General features: G+C 60.9%; 2 protein-coding genes and 2 non-coding genes across 10 annotated transcripts in view; all 4 read left to right on the top strand.

Annotated features, from left to right (window-relative positions):
• Positions 1-18,990, top strand: part of DCTN1 (dynactin subunit 1) — a 60,083-nt gene extending 41,093 nt beyond the window's left edge. For 5 of the 7 annotated variants that reach the window (XM_040063749.1, XM_040063745.2, XM_040063748.2 and 2 more), the window contains 18 exons: positions 482-598; positions 1,237-1,389; positions 2,398-2,558; positions 4,512-4,680; positions 5,033-5,101; positions 5,503-5,565; positions 6,239-6,388; positions 7,680-7,841; positions 12,677-12,808; positions 12,923-13,051; positions 13,424-13,566; positions 13,838-14,004; positions 14,418-14,432; positions 14,725-14,858; positions 15,983-16,172; positions 17,609-17,685; positions 17,960-18,049; positions 18,655-18,990. In XM_040063749.1, coding sequence (XP_039919683.1) covers positions 482-598; positions 1,237-1,389; positions 2,398-2,558; positions 4,512-4,680; positions 5,033-5,101; positions 5,503-5,565; positions 6,239-6,388; positions 7,680-7,841; positions 12,677-12,808; positions 12,923-13,051; positions 13,424-13,566; positions 13,838-14,004; positions 14,418-14,432; positions 14,725-14,858; positions 15,983-16,172; positions 17,609-17,685; positions 17,960-18,049; positions 18,655-18,792 — 2,259 coding nt within the window. In that variant the 3' untranslated portion in view covers positions 18,793-18,990. The remainder of the gene's footprint in view (positions 1-481; positions 599-1,236; positions 1,390-2,397; positions 2,559-4,511; positions 4,681-5,032; positions 5,102-5,502; positions 5,566-6,238; positions 6,389-7,679; positions 7,842-12,676; positions 12,809-12,922; positions 13,052-13,423; positions 13,567-13,837; positions 14,005-14,417; positions 14,433-14,724; positions 14,859-15,982; positions 16,173-17,608; positions 17,686-17,959; positions 18,050-18,654) is intronic. The other 2 variants (XM_040063746.2, XM_040063751.2) reach the window with 1 other exon arrangement.
• A 790-nt stretch (positions 18,991-19,780) lies between these two features.
• On the top strand, positions 19,781-24,238 carry NOP56 (NOP56 ribonucleoprotein). Its single transcript, XM_040063937.2, has 12 exons — positions 19,781-19,836; positions 20,055-20,144; positions 20,272-20,386; positions 20,473-20,634; positions 20,829-21,027; positions 21,264-21,451; positions 21,522-21,673; positions 21,853-21,953; positions 22,136-22,284; positions 22,538-22,659; positions 23,444-23,581; positions 23,710-24,238. The coding sequence occupies exons 1-12, from the start codon at positions 19,834-19,836 to the stop codon at positions 23,941-23,943; spliced, it is 1,653 nt and encodes a 550-aa protein (XP_039919871.1). The 5' UTR covers positions 19,781-19,833; the 3' UTR covers positions 23,944-24,238.
• LOC120753583 (small nucleolar RNA SNORD56) lies at positions 22,393-22,465 on the top strand. Its single transcript, XR_005701170.1, has one exon. It is a non-coding gene; the product is annotated as a small nucleolar RNA SNORD56 (small nucleolar RNA).
• LOC120753582 (small nucleolar RNA SNORD57) lies at positions 23,309-23,377 on the top strand. Its single transcript, XR_005701169.1, has one exon. It is a non-coding gene; the product is annotated as a small nucleolar RNA SNORD57 (small nucleolar RNA).
• Positions 24,239-24,440: the final 202 nt, after the last annotated feature.

Here is a 24,440-nt window from a genome sequence, read left to right as displayed (position 1 = left end):
GGCCCCGGGCACGTGGAGCTTCCACGGGGATCCCCCCACAGTGCCTTCTCCTGCAGGGACAGGCTGGGAGAGCTGGGAATGTCCAAGCTGGAGAAGGAAAGGCTTCAAGGAGAGCTCAGAGCCCCTTCCAGTGCCTAAAGAGGCTCCAGGAGAGCTGGAGAGGGACTTGGGACAAGGGATGGACGGATAGGACACGGGGAATGGATTCCCACTGGGAAAGTGGAAATTTAGATCAGCTATTGGGAGAAAATTCTTCCCTCTGGGGGCTATCCCAGCCCTGGGCTCAGGTCTCCTGGCATAAAGGGAGCTGGGGAATGATCCTGTGGATATTCCTGGACTGGAACACACCTGGTGCCTCTCCCTCCCCTCCTCCTTCCCCGGCTGTTGCAGAAGGAGGCCCCAAGGAGGAGGTGCTGGGGGAGGTTTGGGGAGGGCCTTGCTGGGGCTCTGGGGTCCCTGATCTCCGTGTCCCCGTGTCCAGGACGTGAACAGGGAGCTGATGAGCCAGCAGGAAGCGTCGGCCGAGAGGCAGCAGCAGCCTCCCCCTGAGATGTTCGACTTCAAGATCAAATTCGCAGAGACGAAAGCCCACGCCAAGGTAGGGCCAGCAGGAGACCTGGCTGGGCTTATCCATGCCCTGGGACAGGCTCCAGGGTATTCCCAGGGTCGTGGGTGTCCCTGGATCCCTGGAAGTGTCCAAAGCCAGGCTGGATGGGGTTGGAGCAGCCTGGGATGGTGGGAGGTGTCCCTGCCCATGGCAGCTTTAAGGTCCCTTCCAGTCCAAACCATTCCATGATTTTGGAGCCCCTCTGCTCTGGAGCCGGGCTGGGAGAACTGGGAATCTTCACCTGGAGAAGGGAAGGCTCTGGAGAGAGCTCTTGCAGGGCTCCAGGAGAGCTGGAGAGGGACTGGGGACATGAGGTGGAGGGACAGGACACAGGGAATGGCTTCCCACTGGAAAAGCGGAGATTTAGATGGGATATTGGGAAGAAATCCTCCCCTGTGAGGGTGGGAATGCCCTGGAATGGATTTCCCAGAGAAACTCTGGCTACCCCACCCCTGGAACTGCCCAGGACCAGGCTGGATCACCCTCGGCTAGCGTGGTGGCACTGGGATGGCACTGGGTGGGTTGGGAGCTGCCAGACAGGCACCGAGGCGTTCTCCAAAGGATCGGCATCCCCTGGTTTATCCCCCCGGAGCTGGGCTGTGCCGGGGAGTGACGGGGTGTCCCCGCAGGCCATCGAGATGGAGCTGCGGCAGATGGAAGTGCAGCAGGCCAACCGCCACGTGTCCCTCCTCACCTCCTTCATGCCCGACAGCTTCCTGCGCCACGGCGGCGACCACGACTGCGTCCTGGTGCTGCTGCTCATCCCACGCCTCATCTGCAAGGTGGGGCGCGGGAGAACCCGCGCTGGGAAACCACGCCTTTGTCCCCGGGGGAACTGGGGGGTTTGTCATTCCCGAAGGTTTGAGTGACCGCAGTCGTCGTCTCTGGAGGGGTTGGGGCGGGATGTTGGGAAAATTCCTTGTGGAAAGGAGTGTTGGGAATTTCCTTCTGGCCCAGCTGCTCGGGGCAGTGGTGGAGTCCCCGTTTCTGGGGGGATGTGGCACTTGGGGACACGCTCTGTGGGGTTCAACCGAGTTGAACTCGACGGTCTTAAGGGACTTTTCCGACCTAAATAATTCCGTGATTCCACGATCATGAAATGGTGGTCTGTGTGGGAAACGGGTTTGTAGAGAATTCTCAAAGCCTGACAAGAGGCTCACAAAGTTTACATGCAAACACACGCCATGTGAGTATCTACTACACACTACAGATTTTTATTCCATTTTCAGTCTCATGAGACAATACAGCTGTTACAATTCACACCATTATAATCAGAAGCGAAACCATTTCCTAATTACAACACTTCATAAGCGTTTTTTGGCCCATCAGCTTTTGCCACATGATGCTGTTAATGCCCTAAAGCCAATCATCTAAAATTACCCCTCTTGGGTCCTACACAATGCACCTTTCAATATTTCTATTGCTCCGAAATATCCAGTCTATTTGCAAAGCCATCCTTTGAAACTTGTTTCCAGTTCCATTCCTCTCTCAACAACGCCGTCCTGTTCCGTGGCCTTTGTAAACCAGCGTTTATCTCAAAGTTTGCACACAGATGCCCCAGGCTGTGTGAGCCTTCTCTGGGGCTTCCAGGACTCTCCACAAACCCATTTCCCACCTTCTGGGAGAAGGGAAGGGGAGGCAGCACCCGGGGCTGGTGACTCCGCGGTGCCGGCGGTGGCTCCGCAAGGACGGGTCACTTTTTGGGGAGGCGGGGGGGCCGTCATCCGCGGCTCAGAGGGACAGAGCAGGGAGGCGTGGGCTGCCCTGAAGGATTTCCCTGTCGCCTCCAGGCCGAGCTGATCAGCAAACAGGCGCAGGAGAGGTTCGAGCTGAGCGAGAGCTGCGCCGAGCGCGCGGGGCTGCGAGGAGCGCCCGGGGAGCAGCTCAGCTTCGCCGCCGGCCTCGTCTACTCCCTGAGCCTGCTCCAGGCCACGCTGCACAAATACGAGCAGTGAGTGCCTCCCCTTCCCTCCCTCCCCTCCTCTGCTGGCTGAGCTCCAGGGGTTTGGGATGGGGTTGGGGGGACGGCTTTTATTGGGGTCGTTTCTCTGTGACCCTCCTCTTCCCCAAGGGATGACATGGGAAGGGATTTTGGGAGCTGGGATAGGGGACAAAAAAAAAAAAAAAATAAAGGCAGTGGGATCCTTTTCTCCATGAGCTCTGTGTGTCCCCCAAGAGATCACAGTGGATCTTGGGAGCTGGGCTGGAAAAAAACAGCTGTGGGACCCCTTTCTGCATGACCTCTGCGTGTCCCTCTCAAAGGGTGACATGGGAAGGGATTTTGGGAGCCAAGCTAGAAAAAACCAGCAGGATCCCCTTATTCCTCTGTGAGGATCCCCTTCTCTGTGACCTCTGTGTGTCCTTCCCAAGAGAAGACGCATGAAGGAATTTTGGGAACCAGTTTAGAAAAAAGCAGCAGGATTCCCTGCTCTGTGTCTTTCTCAAGGGGTGACATGAGAGATTTTGGGAGCCAGGCTGAAAAGAAAGATGGGTTCCCCTTCTCCTTCCCAAGAGATGACACATGGAGGAATTTTGGGAGCCAGTTTAGAAAAAAGCAGGAAGATACCCTTCTCCATGACCTCTGTGTGTCCATCCCAAGAGGTGACGTGGGAAGGGATTTTGGGAGCCAGGCTCCAAAGAAGGCTGGGTTCCCCTTCTCCTTCCCAAGAGGTGACACATGGAGGAATTTCAGGAGCCAGTCTAGAAAAAAGCAGCAGGATCCCCTTCTCTGTGACCTCTGTGTGTCCTTCCCAAGAGAAGACACATGAAGGAGTTTTGGAAGCCAGTCTGGAAAAACACAGCAGGATACTCTTCTCTGTGACCTCTCCGTGTCCTTCCCAAGAGGTGACATGAGAAGGGATTTTGGGAACCAGGCAAGAAAAGAAGGCTGGGATCCCCTTCTCCTTCCCAAGACATGACACATGAAGGAATTTTGGGAGCCAGTCTAGAAGAAAACACAAGGATCCCCTTCTCTGTGTCTTTCCCAAGGGATGACATGGGAAGGGATTTTGGGAGCCAGGCTGAAAAGAAGGATGGGATCCCCTTCTCCTTCCCAAGAGATGACACATGGAGGAATTTTGGGAGCCAGTTTAGAAAAAAGCAGAAAGATACCCTTCTCCATGACCTCTGTGTATCCTTCCCAAGGGATGACATGAGAAAGGATTTTTGGGAGGCAGGCTGAAAAGAAGGATGGGTTCCCCTTCTCCTTCCCAAGAGAAGACACATGAAGGAATTTTGGGAGCCAAGCTAGGAAAAAACAACAGGATCCCCTTCTCTGTGACCTCTGTGTGTCCTTCCCAAAAGATGACACATGAAAAAATTTTGGGAGCCAGTTTAGAAAAAAAACACAAGGATCCCCTTCTCTATGTGTCCTTCCCAAGGGATGACATGAGAAGGGATTTTGGGAACCAGGCTGAAAAGAAGGATGGGATCCCCTTCTCCTTCCCATTAGATGACACATGAAGGAATTTTGGGAGCCAGTTTAGAAAAAAAGCAGCAGGAGTCCCTTCTCTGTGTCCTTCCCAAGAGGTGACGTGGGAAGGGATTTTGGGAGCCAGGCTCCAAAGAAGGCTGGGTTCCCCTTCTCCTTCCCAAGAGGTGACACATGGAGGAATTTTGGGAACCAGGCTCCAAAGAAGGCTGGGCTCCCCTTCTCCTTCCCAAGAGGTGACACATGGAATTTTGGGAACCAGGCTCCAAAGAAGGCTGGGATCCCCTTCTCCTTCCCAAGAGGTGACACATGGAGGAATTTTGGGAGCCAGGCTCCGAAGCAGCAGCAGGACCCCCTTGTTCCCTTGAGAGGGGTCACACCTCCCGGTGTCCCTGTCCCGGCTGTGTCCCTGTCCCCAGGGCTCTGATTTCCCTGCCCGCAGATGCACCCAGCCCCTTGTCCCCGTCCCCTCAGGGCCCTGAACCGCTGCAGTGTGGAGGTGTACAAGAAGGTGGGCACCCTGTACCCCGAGATGAGCGTCCACGAGCGCTCCCTGGACTTCCTGATCGAGCTGCTCCACAAGGACCAGCTGGACGAGACCGTCAACGTGGAGCCGCTCACCAAAGCCATCAAGTACTACCAGGTGGGCACCGGTGCCACCTCACCTCTTGGATATCCAGCCCCTTGGCCCACGGATCAGCTGGGATTTCGCTCCTTTTGGCAGCCCTTCCCTTCGGGTGTTGTCACCCAGGTGACCGTGGCTGTGTCCCCTGCTCCGTGTCCCCGGGGGGTGTGGTTCTCTCCCATCCCATTTTCCTTCCCTCCATCCACGCTGCCGACCTGTGGAATTAAGCGCCACCAGCTCTTTCGGGGCACTGTTGTCCCTTTCAAAAACGGCCCAAACCCTCGAAATTCGGGGGTTTTTTTTTTTTTTGAGTGTTCCCACGTTGGATTTTTTCCAACACCCGTGGATGCTGATCCTGCCATTCCCACAGCACCTGTACAGCATCCACCTGGCCGACCAGGCTGAGGACTGCACCCTGCAGCTGGCCGACCACATCAAGGTGAGCGGGCACAACCCTTCCCTGATCCCTCTGTGCCACCTCTGTGTCCCCAGGATCCCGGTGGGAGGGGAGGTGCCCCTGCTGCCACCTTCCCCGGTGGTGGCACTGGGCTCAGGACTGGGGACATGGGGACGAGAAGAGCAGGAATGGGGATGTGGAGACCCTCGTGTCTCGGGGTGGGGGTTGTACCCTGGATTTCCCGAGGGGAGAACCAAATAGACCAGAAAATAACTTGACTGCCTCAGCCCGTTTCCCTGCTCCTGAAAATCCTGGGGTGCTGGCAAGGTCCATCCTGGACTTCCTGGGACTGAAGCTCCGGTGTGCCCTGGAATTGTCCCTGTCCCTGTCCCTGTCCCCATCCCCGTCCCTGTGCTGAGGGTTCCCTGTGCCTGTGCCCACAGTTCACCCAGAGTGCCTTGGACTGCATGGGGGTGGAGGTGTGCCGGCTGCGGGCCTTCCTCCAGGTAGGATCTTCCTCCAGGTAGGATCTTCCTCCAGGTGGCACCTGCCAGGACGGCTGGGCACGTGCCAGCTTCCTGCTGTCGCCGTGTCCCTCTGTCTGAGATCCCTTCTTGTCCCTCTGTCTGACGTCCTTCTCTGTCTCCGTGTCCCTCTGTGTCTCCTCATGTCCCTCTGAGCTCCGTCTCTGTCCCTGCGTCTGTCAGAGCTCCCTCTGCCTAAGGTCCCTCTGTGTCCCCATGTCCCTCTGTCTCTGTGTCCCTCTGTGGTCCCTCCATGTCCCTCTCCCTCCCTGTGACCTTCTGAGGTCCCTCCAAGGTCCCTCTGTGTCCCCATGTCTCTCTGAGGTCCCTCCAAGGTCCCTCTGTGTCCCCATGTCTCTCTGAGGTCCCTCTCTCTGAGGTCCCTTTGTGTCTCTTTAAGGTCCCTCTGTCTCTGTCCCTCTGAGGTCCCTCCACGTCCCCCATGTCTCTCTGAGGTCCCTTCAAGGTCCCTCTTGTGTCCCCATGTCTCTCTAAGGTCCCTCTCTCTGAGGTCCCTTTGTGTCTCTCTAAGGTCCCTCTGTCTCTGTCCCTCCAAGGTCCCTCTGTGTCCCCATGTCCCTCTGAGATCCGAGCCCCTCTGTCGCTGTTCCCCTCTCTGTCCCCGTGTCCCCCTGATGTCCCTCTGTGTCCCCAGGCCGGGCAGGAGGCTGCCGACCTGGCCATCCTGCTCAAGGACCTGGAGACGTCCTGCAGCGACATCCGCCAGTTCTGCAAGAAGATCCGGCGCCGCATGCCGGGCACGGACGCGCCGGGAATTCCCGCGGCCCTGGGCTTCGGAGCGCAGGTGAGCGGGGCAGGGGCGGCCCTCGGGCACAAACCGGGAGCAGCAAACGCCCCGGGGACGGTGGGGAGTGCTGGGAGCCGAGCAGGGATCACGGAATCGGGGACCGGTTCAGGTTGGAAAATCCCTCGGAGATCCCCGAGCCCCCCAGCGCCGCTAAGGCCACCGCTGGCCGTGTCCCCACGCGCCACATCCGTGTGGGTGTTAAATCCCCCCGGGGATGGGGACTCTCCCTGAGCTGGGCAGCTGTGCCAGGGCGGGACAGCCTTTCCCAGGAGGAATTTCCAACCTGGCACAGCCTGAGGCCGTTCCCTCTCCTCCTGGGATGAGATCCTGTCCTGGTTTGGGACAAATTTGGGAGAAAACCCTTGTAGAGGATCCCTCTAAGGAAGCAAGCCCAAGTGGCCCCTCCCTCCAACCGGTCCGGTAAAAAAAACCTCTTTGGAGAAAAGTGGAAAAAACTATTTTACTAAACAAATGAAGTGCATACAAGTATAAAGAACGAATGATATGAAACAATAAAACCTCTCCTTCTGGAGTGAAATGGCAAATTGAGAAAGTCCTTGCCGTGGGTGTAGCTCGGCTCTCTCTCAGTCTCTCCTCAGTCCCAGTCCCTCCGGCGCTGCTGGAAAATGCCGAGGTCCAGGCCCCGGTGGGCCGCAGGTGCAGCCCCCAGTGCTCCCCTGGGTTTTCAGTCCAGAGCAGGTTTAAACAGTTCCAAGAAAAAGGAAAAAAAACAGTCCAGGGAACTTCTCTGCCCTAGCTAGCTGAAACTAACTAAAAGCAAAAAGATCTCTGTCCTGCAGTCTCTCCAAGCCTCCGCCGGACACGCCGTCCGCAGAAGAATGTGGAGGAGTCGGGCAGTTTTCTCAAAACAAACTCCGCGCTTCTCCTTGCTCTTAGAACCAGTCTTAAAGGCACAGGACTCAATACACAGCACAAACAGAACAGACGATTGGGGATACAAGCATCATAAAGTTACCCTAGGACAGATCCCAAATCCGCTGTCCTCTCCTGTCAGGAGCTGTGCAGAGCCATGGGTTCCCCCTGATCCCCCTTTTCTCCAGGCTGAGCCCCTTCCCAGCTCCCTCAGCCGCTCCTGGAGTCCTTCCCTGGACGCCACGCAATGTGGGATCTGGATTTTGTGTCCCCATCTTGGATGGACACCTGGATTCACAGCCAGGACACTTCTCCTCCACCTTCCCGTTATTCCCCCCGTCCCCACGACCGTCGCGGGGCGCGTGCGGAGCCCACGCGTCCGTGCCGTCCCCGCTCATCCCGATTTCCCTGCCAGGTGTCGGAGACGCTGCTGGAATGCCGGAAGCACCTGACGTGGGTGGTGGCCGTGCTGCAGGAGGTGGCGGCGGCCGGGGCGCAGCTGATCGCGCCGCTGGCCGAGAACGAGGGGCTGCCGGCCCCGCGCCTCGAGGAGCTGGCCTTCAAAGTCAGCGAGCAGGTGGGACACCCGCACACGTTCCTGGGTGGAACAGCCGACCACATTCCCTGGGGGAACAGCCACCCACATTCCCAGGGGGGAACAGCCACCCACATTCCCTGGGGGAACAGCCAACCACATTCCCGGGGGGAACAGCCGCCCACATTCCCGGGGGAACAGCCACCCACATTCCCAGGGGGGAACAGCCACCCACATTCCCTGGGGGAACAGCCAACCACATTCCCGGGGGGAGCATCTGCCCACATTCCCTGGGGGAACAGCCACCCACATTCCCGGGGGGGAACAGCCGACCACATTCCCAGGGGGAACAGCCGACCACATTCCCGGGGGGGAACAGCCGACCACATTCCCTGGGGGAACAGCCAACCACGTTCCCGGGGGGGAACAGCCACCCACATTCCCTGGGGGAACAGCCGACCATATTCCCAGGGGGAACATCCACCCACATTCCCGGGGGGAACAGCTGACCACATTCCCTGGGGGAGCACCCGTCCACATTCCCGGGGGGAACATCCGCCCACATTCCCGGGGGGAACAACTGACCACATTCCCGGGGGGAGCACCCGTCCACATTCCCGGGGGGAACAGCCACCCACATTCCCAGGGGGAACAGCCACCCACATTCCTGGGGGTGACAGCCGCCCACATTCCCGGGGGGAACATCTGCCCACATTCCCGGGGGGAACAGCTGACCACATTCCCGGGGGGAACAGCTGACCACATTCCCAGGGGGAGCACCCGTCCACATTCCCTGGGGGGAGCATCTGCCCACATTCCCAGGGGGAACAGCCAACCACGTTCCCCGGGGGGAACAGCCGCCCACATTCCCACCTGGAACATCTGCCCACATTCCCGGGGGAACATCCATCCCACATTCCGGGAGGGAACAGCCTTCCCACCATTCCCAGGTGGAACATCCGCCACATTCCCGGGGGGAGCACCCGTCCACATTCCCAGCTGGAACATCCATCCCACCATTCCCGGGTGGAACAGCCTTCCCACCATTCCCTGCTGGAACATCCATCCCACCATTCCCAGCTGGAACACCCATCCCACCATTCCCTGCTGGAACATCCATCCCACCATTCCCTGCTGGAACATCCATCCCACCATTCCCAGCTGGAACATCCATCCCACATTCCCAGCTGGAACACCCATCCCACCATTCCCTGCTGGAACACCCATCCCACCATTCCCAGCTGGAACATCCATCCCACCATTCCCACCTGGAACATCCATCCCGCCATTCCCAGCTGGATCATCCGTCCCACCATTCCCAGCTGGATCATCCATCCCACCATTCCCAGCTGGATCATCCATCCCACAGTCCCAGCTGGAACACCCATCCCACATTCCCAGCTGGAACATCCATCCCACCATTCCCAGCTGGAACATCCATCCCACCATTCCCACCTGGAACACCCATCCCACCATTCCCACCTGGAACACCCATCCCACCATTCCCACCTGGAACATCCATCCCACCATTCCCAGCTGGAACATCCATCCCACATTCCCAGCTGGAACACCCACCCCACATTCCCAGCTGGAACATCCATCCCACCATTCCCAGCTGGAACACCCACCCCACATTCCCACCTGGAACATCCATCCCACCATTCCCAGCTGGAACACCCATCCCACCATTCCCAGCTGGAACACCCATCCCACCATTCCCAGCTGGAACATCCATCCCACATTCCTGAGTGGGACATCCATCCCACCATTCCCAGCTGGAACATCCATCCCACCATTCCCAGCTGGAACATCCATCCCACATTCCCACCTGGAACATCCATCCCACATTCCCAGCTGGAACATCCATCCCACCATTCCCAGGTGGAACATCCATCCCACCATTCCCAGCTGGAACACCCATCCCACCATTCCCACCTGGAACACCCATCCCACCATTCCCAGCTGGAACATCCATCCCACATTCCTGAGTGGGACATCCATCCCACATTCCCAGCTGGAACACCCATCCCACCATTCCCAGCTGGAACATCCATCCCACCATTCCCAGCTGGAACACCCATCCCACCATTCCCAGCTGGAACACCCATCCCACATTCCCAGCTGGAACACCCATCCCACCATTCCCAGCTGGAACACCCATCCCACCATTCCCAGCTGGAACATCCATCCCACATTCCTGAGTGGGACATCCATCCCACCATTCCCAGCTGGAACATCCATCCCACCATTCCCAGCTGGAACATCCATCCCACCATTCCCAGGTGGAACATCCATCCCACCATTCCCAGCTGGAACACCCATCCCACCATTCCCACCTGGAACACCCATCCCACCATTCCCAGCTGGAACATCCATCCCACATTCCCAGCTGGAACACCCATCCCACCATTCCCAGCTGGAACACCCATCCCACCATTCCCAGCTGGAACACCCATCCCACATTCCCAGCTGGAACATCCATCCCACCATTCCCAGCTGGAACACCCATCCCACCATTCCCAGCTGGAACACCCATCCCACCATTCCCAGACGGAACACCCATCCCACCATTCCCAGCTGGAACATCCATCCCACCATTCCCAGCTGGAACATCCATCCCACATTCCCAGCTGGAACATCCATCCCACATTCCCAGCTGGAACACCCATCCCACCATTCCCAGCTGGAACATCCATCCCACCATTCCCAGCTGGAACACCCATCCCACATTCCCAGCTGGAACATCCATCCCACCATTCCCTGCTGGAATATCCATCCCACATTCCCAGCTGGAACATCCATCCCACATTCCCAGCTGGAACATCCATCCCACCATTCCCAGCTGGAACATCCATCCCACCATTCCCAGCTGGAACACCCATCCCACATTCCCAGCTGGAACATCCATCCCACCATTCCCAGCTGGAACACCCATCCCACCATTCCCAGCTGGAACACCCATCCCACATTCCCAGCTGGAACATCCATCCCACCATTCCCAGCTGGAACACCCATCCCACCATTCCCAGCTGGAACATCCATCCCACCATTCCCAGCTGGAACATCCATCCCACCATTCCCAGCTGGAACACCCATCCCACCATTCCCAGACGGAACACCCATCCCACCATTCCCTGCTGGAATATCCATCCCACATTCCCAGCTGGAACATCCATCCCACATTCCCAGCTGGAACATCCATCCCACATTCCCAGCTGGAACACCCACCATTCCCAGCTGGAACATCCATCCCACATTCCCAGCTGGAACACCCACCATTCCCAGCTGGAACATCCATCCCACATTCCCAGCTGGAACACCCACCATTCCCAGCTGGAACATCCATCCCACATTCCCAGCTGGAACACCCACCATTCCCAGCTGGAACACCCATCCCACATTCCCAGCTGGAACATCCATCCCACATTCCCAGCTGGAACACCCGTCCCACCATTCCCAGCTGGAACATCCATCCCACATTCCCACCTGGAACATCCATCCCACATTCCCAGCTGGAACATCCATCCCACATTCCCAGCTGGAACACCCACCATTCCCAGCTGGAACACCCATCCCACATTCCCAGCTGGAACACCCATCCCACATTCCCAGCTGGTCCCCCCTGAGCCTCCTTTTCTCCCGGCTGAGCCCCCTCAGCTCTCCAGAGCCTTTTCCATCTCTTTTCCTGGACACAATGGGTGCGGTGTCTCCGGATTTTGGCGTAACGGTGGTGAAGGGACGAGGGTGGGGTTTGTGTAGATCCTCCACTTCCCTTGGGTGTTCCTTCGATTTTCGCGTGTGGAATTTTTTTGCGTTTTGTTGGTTGGATTTGTCAATGGATGTGGAGGTTTTGTGTTTGTTGGGTGGATTTTAAGGACGATTCTTAACCATCAAAAGGACATCTCGAACACCAGAGGGACACTTTTAAACACCAGAGGGACATCTTAAACATCACAGGAACACCCTTAGACACCAGAGGAACACCCTTAAATACCAGAGGAACATCCTTAAATACCATAGGAACATCCATAAATACCAGAGGAACATCCTTAAATACCAGAGGAACACCCTTAAATACCAGAGGAACATCCATAAATACTATAGGAACATCCTTAAATACCAGAGGGACATCCCTAAATATCAGAGGAACATCCTTAAATACCATAGGAACATCCATAAATACCAGAGGAACATCCTTAAATACCAGAGGAACATCCATAAATATCAGAGAAACACCCTTAAATACTATAGGAACATCCTTAAATACCAGAGGAACATCCATAAATATCAGATAAAAATCCTTAAATATCAGAGGAACATCCTTAAATACCATAGGAACATCCATAAATATCAGAGGAACATCCTTAAATACCATAGGAACATCCATAAATATCAGAGGAACATCCTTAAATACCAGAGGAACATCCTTAAATACTATAGGAACATCCTTAAATACCAGAGGGACATCCCTAAATATCAGAGGAACATCCTTAAATACCAGAGGAACATCCATAAATATCAGAGGAACATCCATAAATATCAGAGGAACATCCATAAATGCCAGAGGGACATCTTAATAATTACAGGAACACCCTTAAACACCAGAAGAACATCCTTAAATATCAGATAAACGCCCTTAAATATCAGAGGAACACCCTTAAATATCAGAGGGACATCTTAAACGTTACAGGAACATCCTTAAATACCACCGGAACATCCCTAAATACCAGAGGAACATCTTTAACCGTCAGAGGAACATCTTCAACCATCCGGGGAACATCCTTAACCCTCAAAGGGAAACACCAGCTGTGGGCTGTGGGTCAGGGGCTGCCAGCCTGGCCCAGGGCCACCACCCACGCCCTTCCCGTCCTTCCCAGATTTACGGCTCCCAGGGCATCAATCCCTACGAGTGCCTGCGCCAGTCCTGCAGCATCCTCATGGCCACCATGAACAAGATGGCCACGGCCATGCAGGAGGGCGAGTACGACGCCGACCGCCCGCAGAGCAAGGTGGGTTGGGCTCTGCTCTGTCACCCGGGAGGCTCTGGGTGAGCGGGACGGGGAGCTGGGCAGCTGCAGCGTCTGGGATTCTTCCTAAAATCCCGATTGTCCCCGCCGGTCCAGCCCACGCCGCCAGCGGAGCTCCGGGCGGCCGCGCTCCGGGCGGAGATCACGGATGCCGAGGGGCTGGGGCTGAAGCTGGAGGACAGGGAGACGGTCATCAAGGAGCTGAAGAAGTCCCTCAAGATCAAGGTGAGGTGTTCCTCAGTGATGCCTGCCTTCCTGGCTCCTCCTCACCCATCCCTGCCCGTCCTTCACCCATCCCTGCCTTTCCCTCATTGATCCCTGCCTGTCCCTCACCCATCCTGGCTGCTGTGGGGTTCACCTCCACGCTCCTGGTGACTTCCTCCCCACGGAGATGCCGCTCCCAAGCCCCATCCAGCTCTCCTGGGGACGTTTTTCCCGTGGGCAGGGAGGTGCTGCCATGCGGATCTCGCCCCCACCGTGCTCCGGGGTGCGCGGGGCGGGAGCTGGGAGCTGTTCCGGGTTCCAGCCGCGGGTGCCGGCGTTTTGGGGGCTCCCCCGGCTCCCTGGGGCTCCCTGATTGCGTCCCTGCCGCCCCAGGGCGAGGAGCTCAGCGAGGCCAACGTGCGGCTCAGCCTGCTGGAGAAGAAGCTGGACAGCGCGTCCAAGGACGCGGATGACCGCGTGGAGAAGATCCAGACCAAGCTGGATGAGACCCAGACGCTGCTCAAGAAGAAGGAGAAGTGAGTTTGGGGCTGTGGAGCTGGTAGAGCTCACCCAGAGGAAGCCATGGAGCTGCTCCAAGAGCTGGATTCCCTCTGCCTTGGAGCCAGGCTGGGAATGTTCCTCTGGAGAAGGGGAGGCTCCAGGGAGAGCTCAGAGCCCTCTCCAGAGCCTAAAGGGGCTCCAGGAGAGCTGGAGAGGGACTGGGACAAGGGATGGAGGGACAGGACACAGGGATCCTGGACGAGCGGCATCCCTGGCCTCACGCATCGCTCCGTGTGCTCCTCCCAGGGAGTTTGAGGAGACCATGGACGCTCTCCAGGCTGACATTGACCAGCTGGAGTCGGAGAAGGTGGAGCTGAAGCAACGCCTCAACAACCAGTCCAAGAGGACGATTGAGGGGCTGCGGGGAGCCCCAGCCTCGGGCGTGGCCTCCATCGTGTCCGGCATCGCCGGAGGTGAGTGACCGGTGTCCCGGACACCGCTGGGCTGTCCTCCTGCCGCAGGAGCTCCAGGGACGACGTGTGACCGGGAATTTGGGAAAGTGCTGCTCCCACGGCACCTCCTGGCTCTCGTGGAGCCACAGCCCGTCCCACATTCCCCCAGTCCTGGCTTCCAGGAACGTTGCCGGCGCGTTCTCACTCCCAAAGGAGCGGGAGCAGCCCGGGAGCTCGGTGCCGAACCTCCGGCTGTGAGCTGGGAGCACCGCAGGGGTCCTGCTTGGGGCGCTCCCAGCTGCTGGGAATGGGGTCAATCCCAGATGTGGCCGTGGGAGCCCGGAGCTGCTCCAGCCACAGCTCCTCTCCCGCCCAATCCGGGGCTTTAATCCTGGTTTTTCTTGTCTCTCCCGGCCCCTCTCCCTGTGCTGCAGAGGAACAGCAGCGAGGTACGGACGCACCCCGCATGCAGCCCCCGGTGCATGGGGGGGGAATGAAATCCCAGGACACCCAAACCCCGGGACACGGCTCCGTTTGGGAGCCGGGCGAGGATCCGGGTCCTGCTGGGATGCTGCGGGCCCTGGTCGGGAAGGGAGGCACGAGCATGGGACACGGATGCAGAGCGGGGTGACCCCCACCCGGAGAGGCTTGGGAAGGGGCACTGGGAGCTGGTGGGACAGAGCTGTTGGTGCCAGCACGCCGTGTCCCCGTGCCACGGCTGACGTGGGTGCCCCCGCGCAGGTGTCGGCGCCGGGCAGGTGCCGGGAGGCGGCTCCGGACCCGTCCAGGTGAAGGATTCACCCCTCCTGCTCCAGCAGATCGACGCCCTGCAGCTCTCCCTGAAACACCTCAAGAACGAGAACAACCTGCTCAAGGTCGGGGGGGAACGGGGTGGGATCCGTGTGGGATGGGATCTGTGTGGGATGGGATCCATATGGGATGGGATCTGTGTAGGATGGGATCCCTGCGAGATATTACCCATACGGGATGTGATCCATGTGGGATCTGTGTGATGAGATCCCTGTAGGATGGGATCTGTGTGGGATTAGATCCCTGTGGGATGGGATCCCTGCGAGATATTACCCATACGGGATGTGATCCGTGTGGGATGGGATCTGTGTGGGATGAGATCCCTGTGGGATGGGATCCCTGTGAGATATTATCCATATGGGATGGGATCCGTGTGGGATGGGATCTGTGTAGGATGGGATCTCCATGGGATGTGATCCCTGTGAGACGTGATCCCCTTGGGATGGAATCTCTGTGGGATGGAATCTGTGTGTTATGATCCTGATGGGATGTGATCCATGTGGGATAAGATCTGTATGGGATGTGATCCCTGTGGGATGGGATCCATATGGCATGTGGTCTCCCTGTGTTGTGATCCTGATGGGGTGTGATCCATGTGGGATAAGATCTGTGTGGGATGTGATCCCTGTGAGATGTGACCCATGTCGGATGGGATCCATGTGAGACATGACCCATGTGGGATGGGATCTCCATGAGATGTGATCCCTGTGGGATGTGATCCCTGTGGGATGTGGTCTCCCTGTGTTGTGATCCTGATGGGATGTGATCCCTGTGGGATCCCTGGGAATGCCAGTGGAACTGGGGGTGCTGGTGATGCCCCTGCCAGCCCTGGTCCCCTCAGCCCAGACACCACCGAACCCGATTGATCAATTAATTAATTGATTGATCAACGCACACCCCACGGGGGCACAGCAGCAAATGATCCAATCAGCCAACTCTTGCCACGGACATTAATCGATGGACGGAACGGAGCAGCTCATTAACAGCTCCCAAATCCAACCAGCCCCACGTGCAGGCCCCGTGTCACTCCCACGGGTGTCCCAGCGCTTCCCTGGGACCGTCCCCGCTCCCACCCCTGCCTTTCACCCCCTGCTTTTCCGCTCTCGCCCCCTTTCCCATCCGGCCTCTCCTCCCCGCTGCCTTTTCCCGTTCCCCGCGTCCCTAACCCGGCTTTCCCCGCGGTTCCCAGGGCGCCCGGATGAAGATGGAGCTGGCCAGCCTGGCGCCGCTGCAGGTGCCGCGGGTGGCCGTGGCCCGCGACCGGCCGGGCGAGGGGCTGCCCACGCAGAGCCTCTACCGCCAGACCACGCAGCTCCTGGAGACCCTCTACCAGCTCAGCGCCAACGCCAAGGTGGTGGACATGAGGCAGAGCAAATCCCGTAGGTCCTGCGCGAAATTCCTCGGGATTGCCAAGGGGGTCGTGGCGCCTCTGCGCTGGCGCGCGCGCTGCGGGGTGAGGGCTCTGCTCTGGGGGCAGGTTTGGGGTGTTTGGGTTGAGGGGACAGCCCTGTGTCCCCACAGCGCCATCGGTGTGTTGGGGACGTGGCTCAGCCTCTCCCTGCTGGGCAGCCCCCAAAGCCCTGAAACCTGCCTGGTACTAATCCGAGGAGGTCAAACCTTCCCCAACCCACCTGGTACCAACCTGAGGAGATCAAACCCCCTCAAACCCCCTGGTACCAACCTGAGGAGATTAAACACCCCAAAACCCAGCTGGTACCAACCTGAGGAGATCAAACCCCCTGGTACCAACCTGAGGAGATCAAACCCCCCTCAAAACCCCCGGTACCAACCTGAGCAGATCAAACCCCCTCAAAACCCCCTGGTACCAACCTGAGGAGATCAAACCCCCTCAAAACCCCCTGGTACCAACCTGAGGAGATCAAACCCCCTCAAAACCCCCTGGTACCAACCTGAGGAGATTAAACACCCCAAAACCCAGCTGGTACCAACCTGAGGAGATCAAACCCCCTCAAAACCCCCTGGTACCAACCTGAGGAGATTAAACACCCCAAAACCCAGCTGGTACCAACCTGAGGAGATCAACCCCCCTGAAACCACCTGGTACCAACCTGAGGAGATTAAACACCCCAAAACCAATCTGGTACCAACCTGAGGAGATCAAAGCCCCTCAAAACCCCCTGGTACCAACCTGAGGAGATCAAACCCCCTCAAAACCCCCGGTACCAACCTGAGGAGATTAAACACCCCAAAACCAATCTGGTACCACCTGAGGAGATCAAACCCAGCCGGTACCAACCTGAAGAGATCCAACTCCCCCCAAACGCACCCAGTACCAACCTGAGGAGGTAAAACCCCCCAAAACCCATCTGGTACCAATCTGAGGAGGTAAAAACTCCCCAAAACCCACCTGGTACCAAGCTGAGGAGATCAAACACCCAAAACCCATCTGGTACTGTCCTGAGGAGGTTAAAATTCCCCAACCCCCCTGGTACCACCTGAGGAGATCAAACCCCCTCAAAACCCCCTGGTACCAACCTGAGGAGATCAAACCCAGCTAGTACCAAGCTGAGGAGATCAAAACTCGCCAAACCCCCTGGTACCACCTGAGGAGTTGAAACTCCCCAAAACCCACCCAGTACCAACCTGAGGGGATTAAACACCCCAAAACCAATCTGGTACCAAGCTGAGGAGATCAAACCCCCAAAACTCCCCCGGTACCAACCTGAGGAGATCAAACCCAGCCGGTACCAAGCTGAGGAGGTCAAACCCAGCCGGTACCAAGCTGAGGAGGTCACAGCAGCTCGGCTGTGTCCGTGTCCCCCACGGCCCATCCCTCCCTTCCCGTTTCCCGCAGCGAGGAGCTCGTCGGCGCGGCTGCTGGAGCAGACAGCCCGGCTCTGCGCCCTCAAGAACTCCATCGACGCCCTGAAGGTGAGGAAGGGTCTTCCCCCGGGGTGGGGGGACCTGGTGGCACCCCCAGCCCAGCCCTGCAGACCCCGAGGCTGGGGCTGGTGGCGCCTGGTGGCAGTGAGGGGACAAGGTGCTGCCCGTTCCCATTCCCGTTCTCCTCCCAGAACAGCCGGGTTTGACCCCGCTGCCGTGTGCCCAGGGCGGGCAGGGGCTCCCTGGGGTGGCTGAGGGGCTCTGGGGGGTGACGGGGGTCCCCACGGGGTGGGTTTTGGGGTGACCTTGCCGTGCCCCCCAGGACGACACGCTGAGGGAGATGGTCCAGCAGCAGCCGGGCGCCGGCGTCTCCACTACCTTCGGCACCTTCCCGTCCTCTTCCTTCCTGAAGGTGAGACCCCGATCCCCAGGGACCCCCAATCCTGAGGAATCCCCAATCATGGGGGACCCCAATCCCGACAAATCCCCAATCCTGAGGAACCCCATTCCCGAGAAATCCTCAGTCATGTGGGACCCCAATCCCAAGGAGTCCCCAATCCTGAGAGACCCCAATCCCGAGAAATCCTCAGTCATGGGGGACCCCATTCCTGAGGAATCCCCAATCCCAAAGGAGTCCCCCAATCTCCAGGGACCCCCATTCCTGAGGGAACCCCGATTCCAAGAGATGCCAGTCACAAAAAATCCCCCATTCCTGAGGTCCCCCCAATTCCAAAGGACCCCATTCCCAAGAAACTCCCATTCCTGAGAAGCCCCAATTAATCCCAAGGGACTCCTGATCCCCAATTTCATGGGACCCCGTGCTCTGACAGACCCCAATCCCGAGGGACCCCCATTCCCGAGGGATCCGGCGGGTGAGCACCCCCTGTTCCACCCCAGCACCCCGTGACCCACAGTCCCATCCGGGGATCCCTTGGGGACACCGTGGCGGGGCCGGGGCTCCCCCAGGAGAGGCGGGGGTGGCCCGGGGACACTGCGAGCGCGGCGCTGTCCCCGCAGGCCAAGCAGGAGCAGGCGCAGGGCCCGGCGCTGTGCGGGCGGGTGACGATCCCGTGCGCCCCGGGGCACGGCCAGGCGCACCGGGTGCTGCTCACCCCCGACCTGCTCCAGCACCTCCGCCAGCACTTCGTCGCCTGAGCCGACCCCCCGAGGGACCCCAACCCCGCCGTCCCCACCCTTGGGAATCTCCGCTTCCCCCCGCTATCCCGGCCCCGCTCGCGGGTGGGAGCCGGAGCCGCTTCCCCACGGGGGGATCCGGAACCATCCCCGCGCTGCTCTCGGACACTACAGCCCCCACCGTGCTCCTGGCATCCAATAAACGCTCCCTGGATGTGCTTCCTGCGCCTGGAGCTGGGCACCGGCGGAGGGGACAGCGCGGGGGACACCGGGGGCTTCGGGTGGGGAGCAGAAAGGGGAGCGGGGGGTTCACAGGAGGGACCCGAGAGGGGCGCTGGGAGTCCCGGGAGGGGACTGGGAGCACCCCGGGAGTCACAGAGAGCCCCGGGAGGGGACTGGGAGCGCCCCGGGAGGGGACTGGGAGCGCCCCGGGAGTCACAGAGAGCCCCGGGAGGGGACTGGGAGCACCCCGGGAGTCACAGAGAGCCCCGGGATGGAAGCGCGGGGACACTGGGATGCTGGGATGGCGCCGGGAGACACTGGGGGGTCCCGGCTGGGACCAGGGGGACACTTGGGAGGGCGCTGAGGGTCCCCAGGAGAGGTCGGGAGAGCTCTGGGCGCCCCCGGGAGGGGTCGGGAGCGCTCTGGGGGGGTCCCGGGAGGGGTCGGGAGCGCTCTGGGGGGGTCCCGGCAGCGGCCGGGGGCCATGGGGGGGTCCCGGGATGGCACCGAGGGGACATTGCGGGATGGCGGCTCCCGCCACGTGCGGCCGCGCGCGCGGAGAACAGCGCGGAGGGGGCGGGACCGCGGCGCGCGCGCGGCTGCCATTGGCCGGCGCGCAGGAAAAGGCGGGAGGACACGCCCCCTCCCGGCTCTGATTGGCAGGCGCTGCCCAGGGGGCGGGGATCAGCCGCTCTCCTCTGCCTGATTGGCAGCGGGGCGGGCCCTCGGCGATTGGCGGAGGGCTCGGGGCGGTGGGCGCTGATTGGCGGAGGGGTGAGGAGGCGGAGTTCCGGCGGGAATGCGGCGTCAGTTCCGGGCGGCGGCGGCGGCGGGAGGACGATGGTGAGTGAGGGCCGGGCCCGGGCCGCATCCGGCGCCATCGGGAGTCGGAGAGGGCCCAGGAGCCCCCTCCGACCGCATCGAGCCGGGCCGGCACCGGAGGGAGGCCGGGGGAGCCGCATCGGGCCGCGCCGGGCGCTCCGGTGTGGCGGCGGGCGCGGGGATGGGCGGGAGCGCGGCCGCGGTGCCGCCCCCGGTGAGCGGAGCCCTCGGTGCCGCAGGTGCTGCTGCACGTGCTGTTCGAACATGCGGCCGGGTACGCGCTGTTCGCCGTGCGAGAGGTGGAGGAGATCGGCCTGCTGCTGCCGCAGGTACGGCACCGGGAATCGGGGGGAGGCTGGGAGCGGGGATCGGGGAGGAGGGGACGCACCGGGACCGGCGGGGAGGGCCGGGGTGTTCCAGGAAGGGTCGATCCCGGTGACCGGAGCCCCCCCGCAGGTGGAGGAGAGCGTCTTGACGCTGGGCAAGTTCCACAACGTGGTGAAGCTGGTGGCGTTCTCGCCGTTCCGCTCGGCGCAGAGCGCGCTGGAGAACATGAACGCCGTGTCCGAGGGTGAGCGCGGGGCCGGGGCACCGGGACCCTCCCCAGCCCGGGCACCGGGACCCCCGGGCCCGCCCTGACCCCTCGGTGTCCCGCAGGAGTCCTGCACGAGGACCTGCGGCTGCTGCTGGACACGGCGCTGCCGCCCAAGAGGAAGAAGGTGGTGCTGGGGGTGGGCGATGCCAAGATGGGCGCGGCCGTGCTGGAGGAGCTGGGGGTGCAGTGCCAGACCGGCGGCGTCGTGGCCGAGCTCATGCGCGGTGAGCGGGGGCAGAGGGGACCGGGGACATCTCGGTGCGGTCCCGGCTCGGTCGGGGTTCATCTGCGGGGGATGAGGAGCGGGGGGGACCCGGCGGCGTTGTTGTGTGAAGTGTCCTTGGGGCCGCCGGTGGTGGCAGCTCAGTGTCCGTGTGGTGTCACCGCTGTCCCCCCGGTGACCTCCCTGTCCCCGCAGGGATCCGGCTGCACTTCCCGGCGCTGGTCCGGGGCCTCACGGCGCAGTCGGCGGCCAAGGCCCAGCTGGGGCTCGGCCACAGCTACTCCCGGGCCAAGGTGAAATTCAACGTGCACCGGGTGGACAACATGATCATCCAGTCCATCAGCCTGCTGGACCAGCTGGACAAGGACATCAACACCTTCTCCATGCGTGTCCGGTCAGTGGGGACGCATTTTGGGGGGGTTTAGAGGGTTTGGGGTCCCCCCTCCCCTTGCTTACCGCAGGCGGCTGTCGCTGCTCCGGCCGCCTGTACAGACCGGGGAGGGACAGCAGCTCCCCGAGGGCCGTGGCCGGGCCGCAGGGCCACGGCACGGACCAGGGGGGACATCTGGGGACACGCGGGGCCCCGGCGGGGTTGGGGCGTCCGCAGCGACCGTGTCGCTGTCCCCGCAGGGAGTGGTACGGGTATCACTTCCCCGAGCTGATCAAGATCGTCCCCGAGAACTCCACGTACTGCCGGGTGGCCAAATTCATCGGGAACCGCCGCGAGCTGAGCGAGGAGAGCCTGGAAGGGCTGGAGGAGATCGTCATGGACAGCGCCAAGGCCCAGGCCATCCTGGAGGCCTCCCGCTCCTCCATGGGTGAGCAGGGGCTCCGGGGGGGGCCTGGCCGGGTGGTCAGTGCCGCCGCTCATCCCGTGCCGCCCCGCAGGGATGGACATCTCCCCGCTGGACCTCATCAACATCGAGAGCTTCTCGCGCCGCGTCATCTCGCTCTCCGACTACCGCAAGGGGCTGCAGGAGTACCTGCGCTCCAAGATGAGCCAGGTGGCTCCCAGCCTGTCGGCCCTCATCGGGGAGGTGGTGAGTGTCCCCGGTGCCCCCCGTGTCACCTCCCCGGGCGCGGAGATGATGTCAGAGTGAATCTGTCAATCCACTGAGCCGCGCTGCTGACGCTTCCGCTGCTGATCCGCGGCCCGGCGGTGACCCCGCGCGCCCTCGGGGGCTTCGGGGCCGCCCGTGACCCCGGTGCCGTCCCCCAGGTGGGCGCCCGCCTCATCTCGCACGCCGGCAGCCTGACCAACCTGGCCAAGTACCCGGCGTCGACGGTGCAGATCCTGGGCGCCGAGAAGGCGCTGTTCAGGTACCGCCGTCGGGGTCGCGGTGACGGCGGGCGCGGGGCGCCGGGGGCGAGCGGCCGGCCCCGCTCTGAGCGACCCCCGGGGCGCGGCGGGGCCGGGAGGGGCTGGCCGTGGGGCGGGGGCTGGCCGTGGGGCGGGGGCTGCGTGCAGGGGGTCCTGACCCGACCCCCCGGGCCCCTCGCAGGGCGCTGAAGACGCGGGGGAACACCCCCAAGTACGGCCTCATCTTCCACTCCACCTTCATCGGGCGCGCGGCCGCCAAGAACAAGGGGCGCATCTCGCGCTACCTGGCCAACAAGTGCACCATCGCCTCGCGCATCGACTGCTTCTCAGGTGGGCTCGGGGGCTGCCCCGGGGGTCTGGGGGGGCTCAGGGGGCTCCCCCGGGGGTCTGGGGGGTACAGACCTGGCCACAGCGGCCGCGGGGGGATTCGGGGCCGCTCTGCCGTGATGGGAATATTTTTCGTCAACAGCATCTCACCCCGTGTGAATGGTGACTCCTCTGGGCTGAGCAGAGCACGGGAGGGACCCCGAGGGGTTTGGGGGGGCAGGGTGAGTGCTGAGCACCCCGCGTCCCCTCCCTGCAGAGGTCCCCACCAGTGTCTTTGGGGACAAGCTGCGGGAGCAGGTGGAGGAGCGCTTGGCCTTCTACGAGACCGGGGAGCCGCCCCGCAAGAACCTGGAGGTGATGAAGGAGGCCGTGGTGGAGGTGAGGAGGAGGAGGAGGAGGAGGAGGAGGGGATGCTGAGGGATGAAGGGGAGTGGTGAGGGTAAAGATGCAGGTGAGGTGCTGGAAAGGTGGAGGAGGTGAAGCGCTGAGGTGAGAATGGTGGGAGTGTTGGGGTGATGAAGATGATGGAGGGGAGGTCTGGGGGGATGAAGGGGGTGAGTGGGAGGTGCTGGAGGCAGTGAAGGTGCTGGGATGATGGAGGAGGTGAAGAAGGTGAGCTCCTGGGGGGGGATGAAGATGATGGAGATAACGAAGGTGAGATGCTGGGGAGGGGATGAAGATGGTGAAGATGCTGAGGTGCTGGGGAGGATGAAGGTGATGAAGTGCTGGGGGTGCTGAAAATGATGAAGGTGAGCTGCTGGGGGGGGATGAAGATGATGGAGGTGATGAAGTGCTGGGTGGGATGAAGATGAGCTGGGAGGATGAAGATGCAGGTGAGGTCCTGAGGGGATGAAGGCGATGATGCTGAGGTGCTGAGGGAACGAAGATGATGAAGGTGATAAAGTGCTGGGGGGGATGAAGATGATGAAGGTGAGCTGCTGGGGGGGGTGAAGATGATGGAGGTGATGAAGTGCTGGGTGGGATGAGGATGAGCTGGGGGGATGAAGATGCAGGCGAGGGCCCGTGTCGGAGGTGATGTCACCGTGCCATCCTGACCCGCTGTGGAGGCCAAAGACTGATTTAATGAGTCTGATCCGACCGGTGCCGGGCGCGGGGACAAACCCCGGCCCCGTGCCCGGCTCACGGCCCCGCGCGTCCCCAGGCCAGCGAGGTGGTGGCTGAGGTGAAGAGGAGGCAGGAGAAGAAGGAGAAGAAGAGGAAGAAGCGGGAGAAGCGGCGGCTGGAGGCCCTGGCAGCGGCTGCCGAGGAGCCGGAGGAGAACTCTGTGATGGAGACGGAGGTGAGGGAGGATGGGGGTGACGCTTTTTGGGGGGGGCCTGGCCCTGTCCTGGGTGCCCCTGGTGCCCGGGGGGTCCCTCTGCCCCATGAGGGATGATGGGGTCAGAGCTGATGTGGGGCTCCCCACAGGAGAACGACGTGGGGGCCAAAAAGAAGAAGAAAAAGAAGAAGCAGCAGCCGGAGGAGTCGGAGCCAGAGCCCGAGGAGAACGGGGTGGAGGAAGAGGAGGAGGAGGAGGAGGAGCCACTGCCCAAGAAGAAAAGGAAAGTCGTGGTGGAGCCCGAGCAGGAGGAAGAGGAGGAAAAAAAGAAGAAAAAGAAGAAGAAGAAGAAGGCAGCGGCTCGGGACTCAGAGGAGGATTAGGGAGCAGAGCTCAGTCAGCACAGGACTGACAGACTGACGGACAGGCAGGAGCCAGCAGCGGCCACTCAGCCGTGTCCTGGGCCACAGCGGCCACTGGGGACGGGTCAGAGCCCCGGGGGACCTGCGTGAGTCCCTCTGGCCGCCGGACTGTGCTGTGCCTTACACAGTGGAACTTCCAACCCCGTGCTGGACCTTGGGCTGCCTGGGGCTGTCCCCGAGCCGTGTCACCTCCGTGGGGCTGTCCCTGGGCCCTGTCGGTGCCCAGACCCCAATAAAGGGCTGAGGTTGTTGCCGATCCCGTCCTGTCCCCAGAGCTGTCTGTCCCCAGAGGGCTCAGCCCGTCCCTGGGCTGTCCCTGGAGGGCTCAGCCCGTCCCTGGGCTGTCCCCGCGTTGTCCCCAGAGGGCTCAGCCCGTCCCTGGGCTGTCCCCAGAGGGCTCAGCCTGTCCCTGGGCTGTCCCCAGAGGGCTCAGCCTGTCCCCGCGTTGTCCCCAGAGG

This window comes from Hirundo rustica, chromosome 5 (genome assembly GCF_015227805.2).
Source record: "Hirundo rustica isolate bHirRus1 chromosome 5, bHirRus1.pri.v3, whole genome shotgun sequence".
Taxonomy (NCBI): Eukaryota; Metazoa; Chordata; class Aves; order Passeriformes; family Hirundinidae; genus Hirundo; species Hirundo rustica.
The sequence above is the reverse complement of the archived record's forward strand: the minus strand, read 5'-3'. Positions and strand labels throughout refer to the sequence as shown.